Raw genomic sequence first — 14,966 nt, forward strand, 5'->3', positions numbered from 1 at the left:
AATTGACAGTATTGTTATTGTAATGTTGGTGTTGTAGTATAATCTAAATACTAGTAACGGTTACCGCTGATCTGGTTTTGCATTCATTTATAAAAGCCAAAGAACAAGTATAAGCGTGTTGCTCAGATTTTATAATCTTTAACAAAAACGTATTTAACTGAATTTATAGCAATTACATGAAACTGTTTTGTTTGCCTACGATTTACAATACATCTTTTACAAATTACTTGTAAGGTGAATCTCTAATAACTTATTAAAAAAATGATGCATCTAAAACTAAATAGCAATCAGTTCACTTCCCTCATTCAATCGATTTAGTGTAAAGACGTCAATAACTGTCTGAGAAAAACATGACATTGTGCAATGCCAAGATACAGGTATCGACAGATTGTAGGTTCTAGAATGTGTATATGTATATAACAATAATATTTAGTTAGCTTTTCATTTACAGATAACAAAATCAATATAATAACCAATAAACACAATATTCAATGATCTTATTACAGTGTTGAATAGGTAACCTTTTAGAATAAGTTATTTCAAAGGATCGATATATTTATCAGAATAGTTTTTAAATTTCCTGGCTCGGAAAACAACATTTTCGTAAAAATGAGGATTTCTGTTTGTTTTGATCACGCATAGAATTTGACGCATATGTCATACAAGTGAGAGGTTAAGCTAGCTATAAAACCAGGCTCAATCCACGATTTTCTTCATAAGAAAATACATGTACCAAGTCAGGAATATGACAGTTGTTATCTATTCGTTTTATGTGTTTGAGCTTGTTATTTTTCTATTTGATTTGGGACTTTTCGGTTTGAATTTTCGTCGGAGTTCAGTATTCTTGTGATTTTACTTTTGGTTCAATTGTTTCTTACCTATGCACGAGAGCAATATTTCCTTGCTCTTTCCACCACCAGCTTTATTTGCAGCTTGACATATGTATGTTCCTTCATCTTCCTTATCAAAGTTTTTGATGGTCAATGACGGAAAATTGATAGTTCCACCGGAATACTTTTCTTGTTGGATATCAACCTTTTTTGTATTCTTTATCCAAGATATTTCATTTTTATCGATTGTTCCAGAAATCGTACATGCAAGCGTGAAATCGGATTCTTTATTGACCTGCTGTTCATCAGCCGAGATGGTTATAACGATCTCCGGTTTTTCTGCAATATCGAAATGTATTAAGAGTAAGTATGTACCTATATATTACAACTTCTTGAAATCTTGGTATGAAAAAAAGTATTTTTAACAATAGAATGAAAATAAATAAGCTAGATTGCCTTTAAGAAAATAGCCACCCCAACATAAAAAGCTTAGTCCTTTTTTAGAAATACATATTATTGTCAATGAGCTGTCGTATATTATTAACTTTTTAAATTCAAAATTATAATAAGTTAGTCTTGGACCAATTCTCTGATGAAGTATTTCTGAAATTGGTCTTTTTACAAGTTAATATATAATAACTGACACACTGTTGAAGTAACTGGTATCATGCAACGACATACAGGTGTATACTTATTACCAGGTTTGTACTAACATAAACAACCACATGGATACCACATGTAGAGCAGAATCTGCTTACAGTTCCGAATCACATGACATCACCCAAGTTTTGTGGGGTTCTTGTTGCTAAGTTTTTTTCTATGGTGTTTGTAGTGTTCTATTGTGTGTTTGTTGTCTTTTTTCTTATTTAGCTATGGCTCTATCAGTTTATTCCCGATTTATGAGTTTGAATGTCCATCTGGTATCGTGTGCCCTCTTTATGTATACACATGATGTTGATGAATACGTTAGTCAAAGCTTAAACATCTATTCTTGTGTTGGTTTTTTCCCCCAAAAAACAAACTGGAAACACGTGACTTACTAAGATTATTTTTCTGAAGGAGATTTAAGATTAAAGTATATATTCAGATATGTTATAGGAGTTCAAGAAGATTTTACAAACATGACAACAACCTATTCATCTTTTAAAATGAAAAAAGAAAGACAAAAAATACCAATTGGACATTCATTCAAGTATGAAAAAACTGACAACATTCAAAAAACGGAAAAAATTACAAAAGACAAATATCTGTAAACAACAAACACGAAATAGAAAACTAAAAACTAAGCAACATTAACTCGACCAAAAACCTGGACGATATCAGGTGCTCCAGAAGGATAAAAACAGATCCTGCTGCACATGTGGCAGCCGTTGTGTTGCTCATATAACTACAAACCCGATGATAAGTAGGAAAGAGTATGGGATTATGTGTACGGCCATTTGAAAACATCCATCGTAATCTGTGAAACACACATTCAATTAAGGTCAACCGACTCGTGTTGCCGTCTGTTAAATTAATAAAGGATGATTTAAACTTTTTTGGAATTCTTGGTTTGATACCTTCCTTGTGAGCAGCTATTTCTATTTAGGAATTTAAAAAAAAATTCTTTTTCTGAGCAGATTCTGCTCCACATGTGGTACCCATCCAGGGGTGTGGAAATGCTATGCCCGACTCGCCCGACTCGTACATTTGAACAACCGGACAAGTAATTATTTTTGTCTTGGTTGCCCGAGGACAAGTAAAAAAATTTACAAGACAAAGTTCAAATCCAACAAAAACATAAAATTAATTTCAAAACGTATAAAGATGTTTAATTTATGTAAAAGAAACCAATGTTCAGCAAGTAAAAACATCAATGTTTATGACGATAAATATTACATGATACCGGAAATAAATCGATTATCAAAATAAATAAAAATAAGTATGCGAACCCGAGTCGCGTAACATTGCATTGGCTTTGTCCATTGACCCGGGATCGTCGATTAGGTTTTATCCATCATTTACAAGAAGTGTAATTTCTTTAAATTTTGTATCAAGATTCAGATTCATAAATACATAATAAAAAGGTGGGCAAGCAAGACAAAAAGAGTCATGAGTCGAGTAGAAAACCTTAAATGCAAATGGAGGACACAGAGTATTTAAAAAAAAAAAAAACGGAAGCGAGAATTTCAGACATCGTGGATATCAGATTGCCCCTGGCTATCTATGGAAATTCGGAAAATAAATTAAGTGTTTGTCTTATTTATAGATGAAGTCTAATTTATAGATCAAAGGTCAACATTATTTGTTGTCAAAGGGACGCTTTCATTGCCCATCAAACAATAACAAATAATCAAGAAAAAAACAAGTGTGTCAGTTGAGAGAAACACCACAAAATCAATAGTCTATCTATTATTTAGTTTACATTTCTTCAATCACTGTCCTCAAATTCAGTATATGTACCTATTAGCTACAATTTTTATTCAAAATCTGCTGCAAAATTGTCCTTTACATGTCATTTCATTGTTTGGTTTGCTGTTAGGTTTCTGTACCATATTGATGTCAACCAATTTTCTACTTTCCTAATTTTTTACACATATAAACAAATAGATTTCATTTGTTTGTGATGCACAGCAGTGCTAAGTAAGAATCATATATTAGCTAACAAGAAATACTTCAATATTTATTGGGATCATCAGGGCAAGTAAAAAAATTTTCGGACAAGTAAAATTTTAAGTTTCACTTGTCCGGGGACAAGTGCTCACAACAAATATTTCCACACCCCTGCCATCTTGTGCTCATGTTAGTACAAACCCGGTAATATGTCTACATAAACGTAATGCCTTACAAATTTGTACTTGTTTGGCTTTATAACTATTTTTTATCTGAGCATCATTGGTGAGTCTTATGTAGACAAACGCGCGTCTGTCGTACTAAATTATAAGCATGTTACCTTTGATAACTATTTAACGGAGGGCAGTACTGTTTTCATGCAATTCTAAGTTAACAATGAATTATTTTACAATATTTTGTATTCCTTATATCATTAGTCAGTAAACAGCTGTTCATTTTACTTTTTTTAACTGAGAAATAAATATTGAAATTAAGTCATTTGAAATTTATAGACAGAATTTATAAGTGCATGTTCTTTTGGGAACGATTTCACGCCATAAAATTACTTTTAAATCCCTGAAACTTTGACACTGAAAACGACCAATAATTAAGAGAAAACTATGATTTTAGTGCATAGCACATGCTTTAAACGTTAAGCGTGACGTAGTCAATTAAACCTACAAATTTCAAATTAACCTTAGACGATGAAGAAATGAATTAACTTATTATTCAATTTAGTATTTCATATATCATGTGTATTTTAAGAATCTTTTAAAATGAAAAACTAAATTAATAATCGAGTGTTACGTTTCCAAACCCGCCAGTATATACTTAAACCTTAGACTTTACAATATTTTGTATATACGAAACGCGCGTCTGGCGTCCTAAATTATAATCCTGGTAGCGTTGATAACTATTTGTATTCCTTATATCATTTAAAACGGCTACTAATAAAAGTAAACGTTCAGAAACTGTGTAGACATTTACAATACTGACAAATGTATGATAGTTGCAACTTCTAACTGTTGTCATTAATACCTTTTTTAGTAGGTTGACATATAGATGTTCCTTCATCTTCCTTATCAACGTTAATGATGGTCAAAAAAGGGCAATCGAATATACTAAAGGAGTAGGTTCAGTAAGACCCCTTTTTGGCCCCAAAATATAGCAGTTTTACAAAATTGTGAAAATGTAATCTTTAAGCTATCTATTGGAAAGTAAAATGCTTCTGCTACATAAATATTGGCTGTTTTTTTTACCATACAATACACATATATCTCGTACTACCATCATTAAGTCATGCTAAATGACTGAAATCTTCACAATTCTAGCATTTTAGTTAAATTTTAGACGGTTTTCGTCTTAAACGAAAGTGGCCGCATTCGTGTTCATTCATAATATTTAATTGCAAGTTGTAGTTGATGATAATACATAATATACATAAAGGTTGAGGATGAACACAGATGCGGCTACTTTTATTTTTGACAAAAACCATCTGAAAAGTGGCATTTTTTGGCATATTTGATAGATTTTTCATATCTAAGTTTGAATCTGAGGGTTTTTAATGACTAAATCAGTTAAAATCATTCACATAAACTAATCGAATCAATTGAAATAGACACTCAAGTGTTTAAAAAGTGTCTAAAATCTTCCGTTAGATGAACTTGAAATTTGAGGCCAAAATAGGCCCTTACCGGACTTACCTGGTATCTATGATGAGTTTATTTGTTCCACCATAATACTTCTCCTATTGGAGATAAACCTTTGTTTCTAGTGCGTTTTTACCCTGTTGTTTTATTCGATTTTTTCGATTTTTATTATTTATTATCTATGCTAAATTACGCAAAGTTTTTCAGAGATTTGGGTCATTGCACTTCAACTTCAAACTTTATTTGGCATTGTAAACGGATTTTATCCGAAAGTCATTGATGAGTCTTTTGTCTGGCGTTCATAATTTTATTTCATGTAGCTATAATGAGTTCATCTATCAAATGATTCATACTTAGCATAATTAAAAAAAAAACAGTTTAAAAACTGTGCGAAGTACTCACTGATGCATTCTAGAAGCAATTCCTTGCTACAATCTTCACCTGCCTCGTTAATAGCTTGACATGAATATGTTCCTTCGTCTGACATGTCAAAGTCATTGATCGTTAATGACGGACAATCAACAGTTCCACCAGAATATTTCCTTCCTGTCAGATCAACAGTTGTTTCAACTTGTTCATCTCCATTTACTCTCTTTTTCCAAGACAGTGAACTCGGAAATGGTTTTCCAAAAACTGTACACTGTATGATTTGGTTGGATCCTTTAATGATCTGTTGGTTATCAGTATATATCTGAACATTAGGTTTTTCTGCAATATCAATTTAGACATTTTTAAGGATTCAATCTATTTTTGTTTAGATGAGAGAAGCTTGTCATTTGGTTCAGTTGATTATAACATGTATAATATTGAATATATCAGACAGAGACGTGCGTGCCTCATATCAGTTATACGTTGGTCGCAAAACAACAAGTTTTTTATTGACAATTAATGGACAATCATTGTAAGATACATTTGAAATTCAAATTTCAACTATGTAGGTGCACAGGATGAAGCCAGTAATTACATTGCATGATAATGTTTTAGGCATTTTTTAAAGTGGTATATTAATTATACATCTTACGTTCATGTATATCATATTTATAAAAATACATTGCTTGATGACTCCATTTAAAAAAAAGAAATTATTAACACAATAGCAACGAGAGTCATCACGTCTGTGTTGACATGAATTATTACTATGATGGTTATAATTGAAAATGAATTTTTCAAGAGCTTTGAATCTTCGAAATACTAAAAATATTGTACTCGAGGACTCGTAAGTTTAGCTGCTTTTGGGTAACCCCGTTTGGATCTGTGGCTGAATGCTTTTCAAGGTCAAACATTACATGGCCTTGTTTATTTTTTGATTTGAGCGTCACTAATGCATCTTTTGAAGAGGAAACTCAGGTCAGGCGTACAACTTTTAATTCTGGAATTGTGTCTATGATGCATTTATCTACAACCACTAGATATATGCCATTGGTGGTGTAGGTTTCCTCTAAAAATATATCAATTAACCAGTAGTCAGCACTTCTGTATTGACATGAATTATGATTGATGTGCTCATAATGGGAATAAATTATTACAAAAATTTGAAGATTTCATAATACTAAGGATTTTTTATCGTGCACAGGAATATATGATATAAAAGAGGGACGAAAAATACCAGAGGGACAGTCAAACTCATAAATCAAAAATAAACTGACAACGCCATGGCATATAAGCTGTATCTTGCAAAACCCTTACAACAAATTAGGTCATATCGCTCTTCGATACAATTTATGTTATCTTTGTAATTTTTTTACTTCGAATCTCCATGATGAGTCTATTGCAGACAGAACGTGCGTCTGGAGTCCATAATATTTTTACATGTATGTATAATGAGTTTATTCATAAAAATGTGTCATACTTCAGCATCATTTATTACAGTTTAAGTTTAGAACCTGTGCTAAGTACTTACCGATGCATTTTAGAAGCAATTCCTTGCTACACCCTTCCCCTGCATCGTTTGTAGCTTGACATGTATATGTTCCTTCATCTGACATGTCGAAGTCTTTGATCGTCAATGAAGGACAGCCAACAGTTCCACCAGAATATTTTTCTCCTGTCAGATCAACAGTTGTTTCAACATGATCATTCCCATTTACTCTCTTTTTCCAAGACAGTGAACTCGGTTGTTGTTTTCCCGAAACTGAACATTGTATGATTTGGTTGGATCCTTTAATGACCGGTTGTTTTTCAGTATATATCTGAACAACAGGTTTTTCTGCAATATCATTTTAGACATTTTGAGTAATTATATCTGTGTGTGTTTATATTTGATAGGGCCTGTCACTTTCCAATGGCTTATCATATCTTTTTTTTGTCTAGACTGTAAAAAATTATGTTTATCATGGGCAAAATGTTCTTGATCATTATTTGGAATTAAATTTCAACTATAAAGCTGTACTGGATGAAAACCATCATCAAATTGGGCGGTAATTACAGAGGCATTTTCGAAGTGATATATTATATTAAACACCCTGTGTTCTTTTATACAATATCAATCTGATCTATAAACCTAAATTCCTTAATAACTTGAATGTAATAAACCTAAACCCAGAGAGTCGTCATGTTTTTTTTTAAATTAGTTAATTGTACAGAGTATTTTAATCCCGATATCTATTCACACCACTAGCCCAATACCACGGCTGGTGGATGTTTCCTATTGCATTATATCACCGTGTCATTATTACCCACATCTGTGATTACATGCATTTTGATCGATATAAGTATAAATTAATGTTTTTATTTAAATTTTGAGGATTAAGAACTACTAAGAATTTTCTACTGTAGGATTTTTTTTCCAATCTGCATTATGGAAACCCTTTCAGTGATTAGCTCTTCAACTATAAACCTGAGTTTATCTCGTTATTTTTTTTTTCAATCCTTAATGATGATTCTTTTGTAAACTAATTGCACGTCTTGTGTATGCAATTGTAAACCTTGTATTTACATGATCTATGATGAGTTAAACTATGAAGAATATTCATACTTAAGGTGGCTAGGAAGTCTTAATTAAAATTGACAGAATGTTTTGATAACTTGTCAAAATGAAGTTTTTATCATGCTTTTATAAAAAATATATTACAAAGTATGGGTCATCGGACTATTTTCACGCTACAGGTTGTGCAAAAATGCCACATTTTGTATAGATTATGCATGGAAAATTTTGTGTGTTAACAAGAAAACGTTCTATCAGATCTTTCAGATAAAATGTGAGAATATTGCTCTTATAGCATGCTTTCAGATAATAAAAAGAAAAATTGATGACACCAAACTTGTTTTCTTGCTACATATCAAAATAATGAAATTCATAACACTTTCTATTATAATAAAAAAATACTTTATCTGAGTTATCTCCCCTTATTTGGCAAAGGTGTTTTTGAGAAATTACAGCTGTAATTATAATAAAACACACAATTTTCTATACTCAGATCAAAAATATTTTACATGAATTACATACAACTCTCAAAATTTGCACATTTCATGAAATATCTAGACCAAAGTTATCTGCTTCTTCAAAATCCAAGATGGAGGAAGACACCCGAGCCAACTTAAGCATATTCTTTAATAACAATTAATGTTTACAAAAAAATTATTCAGAACTCACCGATGCATACTATGTGTAGTTCATTGCTACACCCTTCCCCTGCCTCATTTATAGCCTGGCATTTATATGTTCCTTCATCTGAAATGTCGAAGTCTATGATCGTCAGAGACGGACATTCAACAGTTCCACCAGAATATTTTGTTCCTGTTAAATCAACAGTTGTTTCAACTTCATTCAATCTCTTTTTCCAAGACAGTGTACTCGGTTGTGATTTCCCGAATACTTTACATGTTAAGATTTGAATGGATCCTTTAGTAACCTGTGGCTTTGCAGTATATATCTCAACAACAGGTTTATCTGCAATAACATTGGAGACATTTTGAATAATTATATCTGTTTGTGTTTATATTTGATATGGCCTGTTATCATTTCAATTGCTTACCAAACATGTCATATTGAATATTATTATCAGACACGTTGTTCCCTTCTTTTCATTTTTGTCTTGACCGTAAACAATATCAGCACTTCTGTGTTGACTTGAGTTATCATTGATATGTTCATAATTATAAATTAACTGTTAACAAAACTTTAAATATTTGAAATACTAAGGCTTTTCGACCTCTGGAATTGATTACCTTAGCTGTATTTGGCAAAACTTTTAGGAACTTTCGGTCCTCAATGCTCTTCAACTTCGTACTTTATTTGGCCTTTTTAACATTTTTTTATTCGAGCGTCACTGATGATTTTCTTTGCTTATTGGCATATACGTTTCTGTTTTTTATTGGAACTTAAAATTCAATTATAAAGCTGTACTGGATCAAAAAAACCTTAATCATATTGAAGGCTTTCCTTAAACATGTTAAGGGGTATATTATTTTACATTCCTTTTGTTCTTTTATATAATACCAATTGTATTTATAAACATACATTCCTTGATAACTTTGAACATTTTAAGACCTATAGATTCTAATTAAATATAACCACTGTCGGTTTTCCTTCAATTTCAATAGACATATGAAAGGTTTATTTGTATAAGTCTTGCATATACTCACCAAGAAGCTTATCTTGAAAAGAATGGGTTCCGACTGACAATAAATTTCCATATGCTCATATATTCCTTGTGTTCAAACATTAATATATTGTCAAAGTGTTCATGATTAAGAACAGTTATCACAATATGTAGTGGTTATGATACTTAAGATATTTAACAAAGAGATAGATGTTCGACCTATCTAAGGTTAAAAAATAATTCTCTTATGATATGATAGCAACACATTTTACTAGTTTATGAACTGTATTTTGAACCTTGACCATAAAATATATTACCGAGTAAAAAAAACCAAGACATCCTGCGTTTTTTTTTTTTCATGATTAGATGGACAATGGTATTAACAATAAACAAATACACTTAGAAAATGTCAGCTTGTGTCTTTATTGATTTTATTTTTATTTCGCGTTAGATTGGATATTTTGGATACTTTTGTTAGGAAATATCAAGAGTTTGTAATTTACTTTTTAAGTTGAGTTATAATGCACAATATGTCTTTAAATTATTACAAATTGGTTAACTATGAAAACTTCAACTTTGAAAAAAAAAATGACAGTTAATTCAAATTGAAAAATAATCTAACTTAGACCATGCAATTAAGCGGTAAGAATGAATGCAGGTTTTCTAAACTTGATGTTGATTTCCAATTTTATTCAATACCTTTTATCGAACACATTTTTTCCATTTACAAGCACACGTAACTCAGGTTTATACTCTCCCTCTCCCACTTCTCGTTGACCTTTAACATGAATATTAATTCAGGTCCTCCTTTTTTATCTTTAAGCCCTGCGCATATTCAGGTATTTTCTATCACAGGCGATTGGTTTGAGTGTTTAAGATAAAGTTGAATCCGAAAAGGCAATTTTGAATGAATAAAATAAGATAATTGAAACAAAACATACTCCTGTAACGATTGATTTTTTAGTGATTGTTAATTGCTTAATGTCCGCTGCTTAAAACAAATATATCAATATTATGATAAAAAAAAACTTTTGAAAAAGACATTAGAGATACGCATTCAATCATTTAAAATATTTTCTTTGAACAGTTGAAACTAGGAAGATAATACAATGAATATGCAGTAGGTTTGTATATTTTAGGAGTCTTCTTTTTAAAGGAAACGCACCTCTGGCTTCCACAATTTTATTCCAGGTATCTATGTTAAGTTTATCTTTAACACTTCAGCATAACGTCTTATATCAGTTGAAGTTTAAAAACTTTCTTCAGCACTCACCAATGCATTCTAGAAATAATTCCTCGCTACACCCTTCCCCTGCTTCATTTATAGCTTGACATATATATGTGCCTTCGTCTGAAATGTCGAAGTCTTTGATCGTCAATTCCGGACAGTCAACAGTTCCACCAGAATATTTCTCTCCTGTCAGATCAACAGTTGTTTCATCTCCATGTATTCTCTTTTTCCAAGACAGTGTACTCGGTAGTGGTTTTCCCGAAATGAAACATTTTATGATATGATTGGATCCTTTTATCATCTGCAATTGCTCAGAAAGTATATGCACTATCGGTTTTTCTGCAATTTCATTCGATATATGAAATATAAAAAAGAAGATGTGGTATGATTGCTAATAAGACCCTCTACAAGAAACCAAAATGACACAGAAATTAACAACTATATGTCACTGTACGGCCTTCAACAATGAGCAAAGTCTATACCGCATAGTCAGCTATAAAAGGCCCCAAAATTACAATGTAAAGCAATTTAAACGAGAAAACGAACGGCCTTATTTATATATGAAAGGTTGTTTTTCATAATTATTCATATACTTAATTTATTGCTTGTTATAAACAGACTTTTTTCCTGCTGACAATAAATTTCCATACGTTTTTTACATTGTAAAACTACCAAACTATTCATGATTAAAAACAGTTATCACAATATGAAGTGGTGATGATACTTAATCTATTTTGCAAGGAGATAGGTTTTTGACCTATCTGGTGCTAAATGATAATTCACTTTACTAGCAATCAATATAATAGCAACACTTTTATCAAGTTTAGTAGATGTATTTTGAACCTAGCCCATAAAATATATGACCAAGTAAATTAAGGCAAAACATCATATGTTTTGCGATAATTTTAAGGACAATGATGTTATTAAAGAAACAAAAACACTTCAAAAATGTGGACACGCAACTGTTGTGTCTTTAACGATGTTTTTCGCGCTCTGTTTGTTATGATATTTTAAAACCTTTGTAGGCAAATATGGGAATATCCTTAACTCGTATCAAACTTTGATATTTTTTTTATGTCGTATTAAATGAATTTTTTGCAACCATTATATACCCTTTCTTTAGAATCAGATAATATTTGAAACTGTTGAATTTAAAAAAAAAGTTGTATAGAATTACTTGGTAACTATATCCAGACGAAATAAATTGATAGGTATGCCTCAAAAACTAGCACTAGACATTAAGGTTATTACCGTATCAATTAACTTTCTACTCGTATTTGAATAATAATCCAGATTCTAATGCAATTCGTTGACAATTTATTTTTCACGTTCTGTCTGACCGTAACTAAGAAAGCCACCATTTTGAATTCCGATTTTATGTTATATGTAATTTCTAACAAAATAAACAAGAAAGTTACATTATGACCCTCAGCATCATCTTTTTGTTAGCATTTGAACCACACCTCCACACCTTTATATAACTTCATTCACTAGATCGATGCCTTTTATGTCAAACTGATTGTCAACAAGGTAAACACCTTTAGCACTTGTTTGGAAATTATTATTGATTACTTATTGCTTTTTATCAATTAATAAACTGTTATTGTTATTATATGACATAGCACGTTCTTCTGTTTACATACACTGTTGAGTGTGTAAATACTGTGGTAAATGTATGAGTAGAGTTCTCAGTTTCAAAACCTATATACAAATTATTTTGTGTTGTTTAATTTAAACTCAAGTGTCATGCTTACTCTAGCGTGACTAGTAGTAAATAACATATGGCCTTAATATCAAACCTTACTAGACTCTGCCTCTTATTCATTTTATCGACAATAGTAATTGATAATACAATAATTTTTGTTCTTTGCACCTGAACATCAATAATACATATATAACTTTTGTTTATCTCATCAATAGAAATGATATTTATCAGATTATTACAAACTTCTCTCGTTCAATTTCGCAACCATCACCCCCCTTTTTTTTTCAATGTGTACAACTTTTACGTTGTTATACCTCAATTTGTACATAATTGTTACAGCATGTAATGCCGTTGAAAAACTCAATTTTGATCATTCGAAGTGCTATTGTTTGTATTCTTTAAATGTCTTAAAACGGTCCTATTTTTTAATACTAGAATACTTTGTATTCGACAATGGGTAGTGATATTGTTGCACACAGAATATCAATAGGACTGTTTTATTGCAAACTGAGCTCTGGTTGTGTAAAAACAGTTATTAAACATACTGTTAGTTTTATTGATGTACTTTTTGAAATATGTGTAAATTTGGAGAAATATAAGTTGTTGATACTAAGTAAATACAAATCATTTTCTGATATTGTATCATTTTATATGTTGTTATATAGCTTATTGTTAATATGTGGCGATATAGAAAGTAATCCTGGTCCAGGAGGCACACCAGACCCGCCCGAAAAAACATTGTCAATTTTCCACGGTAATATTAGAAGCCTAAGAAACAAACTGAATTATATTACTGACATAATTGAAGATTTCGATATAGTATTTTTTACCGAATCACATTTAGATGTTAACGTTACTGATTTCGATTTATCATTAATTGGTTTTGAGAAACCAGTTCGAAAAGACCGGAATGCCAACGGCGGAGGCATTATTATGTATTATAAAAGTTTAATCAATATTGTTCGTCGTGTTGATTTAGAACATGATGAAGTAGAAAGTATGTGGTTCGAATTAAAAACGAAACTTCGATCAATACTGATTAATATAAATTATAGATCAGAGCGACAGTCTTCAGTTTGTTTCTGGCAATATTTTGATATGATGTTGAAAAGGGCCTTAGATGAAAATAATAGTATAATTTGTTTGGGTGATCTGAACAAAAATTTCATGTCAGATATATCGTCAAATATAAGAGATATTGTTTTCATTAACGGCCTCATTAACATTATAGATAAGCCGACGCACTTTGATACACGTACAGGTAACACTTCGTTGCTTGATCCTATTTTAGTGACAGATTCGATACCTGTTGTCGATAAAGACACGGTACCTATTGATAGAGAGATCAGTGATCACGATGGAACATATGTCACAATTAATTGCGGATTTACTAGTAGTCGTACTTATAAGCGGAAGATTTGGGATTATAAAAATGGGGATTTTGACCTCATGAATCAAAAGGTATCAAGGACCAATTGGGAGCATTTGATTTCTGACGCTGATAACATTAATGTTGCTTGCACTAATTTCACTAATTCACTCCTTGACATAGCATCAGAGTGTATACCTACACGAGAAATTGTAGTGCGATGTGATGACAAAATTTGGTATAATTCTAACTTGCGTCGTGAAATGCGCAAGCGCGACAGATTTCGTAAATTATTTCTACGTTTGAAATCATCTTTCGCTGAACTTAAGTTTAAGAAACAGCGAAACAAAGTAAATAACATGAAAAAGCAGGCTAAAAAACACTTTTACGCCAGTTTAAATGAAAATTTAGATGAAATCAAACAAGCGAATCCGAAACAGTATTGGAAGATTATTAATATGCACATTAAAAGCGACAGGCCTGTTCATGACGTACCACCTTTGAAGGATCCGAATCAAAATTATAATTTGGCATATGAGAGCTCTGAAAAGTCTGAAATTTTGAATAAATATTTCTGTTCTATAGCTAATTTGGAGAATCCAGATAAGGATTTACCGGCTTTTAACGATCGTTGTGCTGATTTCCTGTCATCGATTGTAGTTAGTGAACAAGACGTGCACGATATGATTTCCACACTTGATGTTGAAAAAGCGGTGGGGCCTGATATTATAAGCAACAGAATGTTACTTGCTGTCAGAAATCAAATTTCAAAACCATTATGTTTATTATTCAATAGGTCATTACGTGATAAAATATTCCCAAACCAGTGGAAAATTGCACATGTTATTTCATTATTTAAAAGCGGTGATAAATCTTTGCCCTCAAATTATAGACCTGTCTCTTTATTATCTTGTGTGAGCAAACTTCTGGAAAAAATAGTTTTTAAAAATATTTTTAATCATTTGCATTCACATAATCTATTATACAAGTTTCAATCAGGATTCATTCCTGGATATTCCACAACCCATCAATTGATTGAGTTGTATAAC

At 31.4% G+C, this 14,966-nt stretch overlaps 1 protein-coding gene across 1 annotated transcript in view; it reads right to left on the reverse strand.

The window, feature by feature from the left end:
• Positions 1-852: 852 nt before the first annotated feature.
• Positions 853-14,966, reverse strand: part of LOC139497438 (cell adhesion molecule DSCAML1-like) — a 29,351-nt gene continuing 15,237 nt past the window's right edge. The window contains exons 7-11 of the mRNA XM_071285661.1: positions 10,886-11,182; positions 8,664-8,960; positions 6,972-7,277; positions 5,474-5,779; positions 853-1,169 (exon numbers count right to left, since the gene is read on the reverse strand). Coding sequence (XP_071141762.1) covers positions 853-1,169; positions 5,474-5,779; positions 6,972-7,277; positions 8,664-8,960; positions 10,886-11,182 — 1,523 coding nt within the window. The remainder of the gene's footprint in view (positions 1,170-5,473; positions 5,780-6,971; positions 7,278-8,663; positions 8,961-10,885; positions 11,183-14,966) is intronic.

Source organism: Mytilus edulis, chromosome 12 (assembly GCF_963676685.1).
Source record: "Mytilus edulis chromosome 12, xbMytEdul2.2, whole genome shotgun sequence".
Classification (NCBI taxonomy): domain Eukaryota; kingdom Metazoa; phylum Mollusca; class Bivalvia; order Mytilida; family Mytilidae; genus Mytilus; species Mytilus edulis.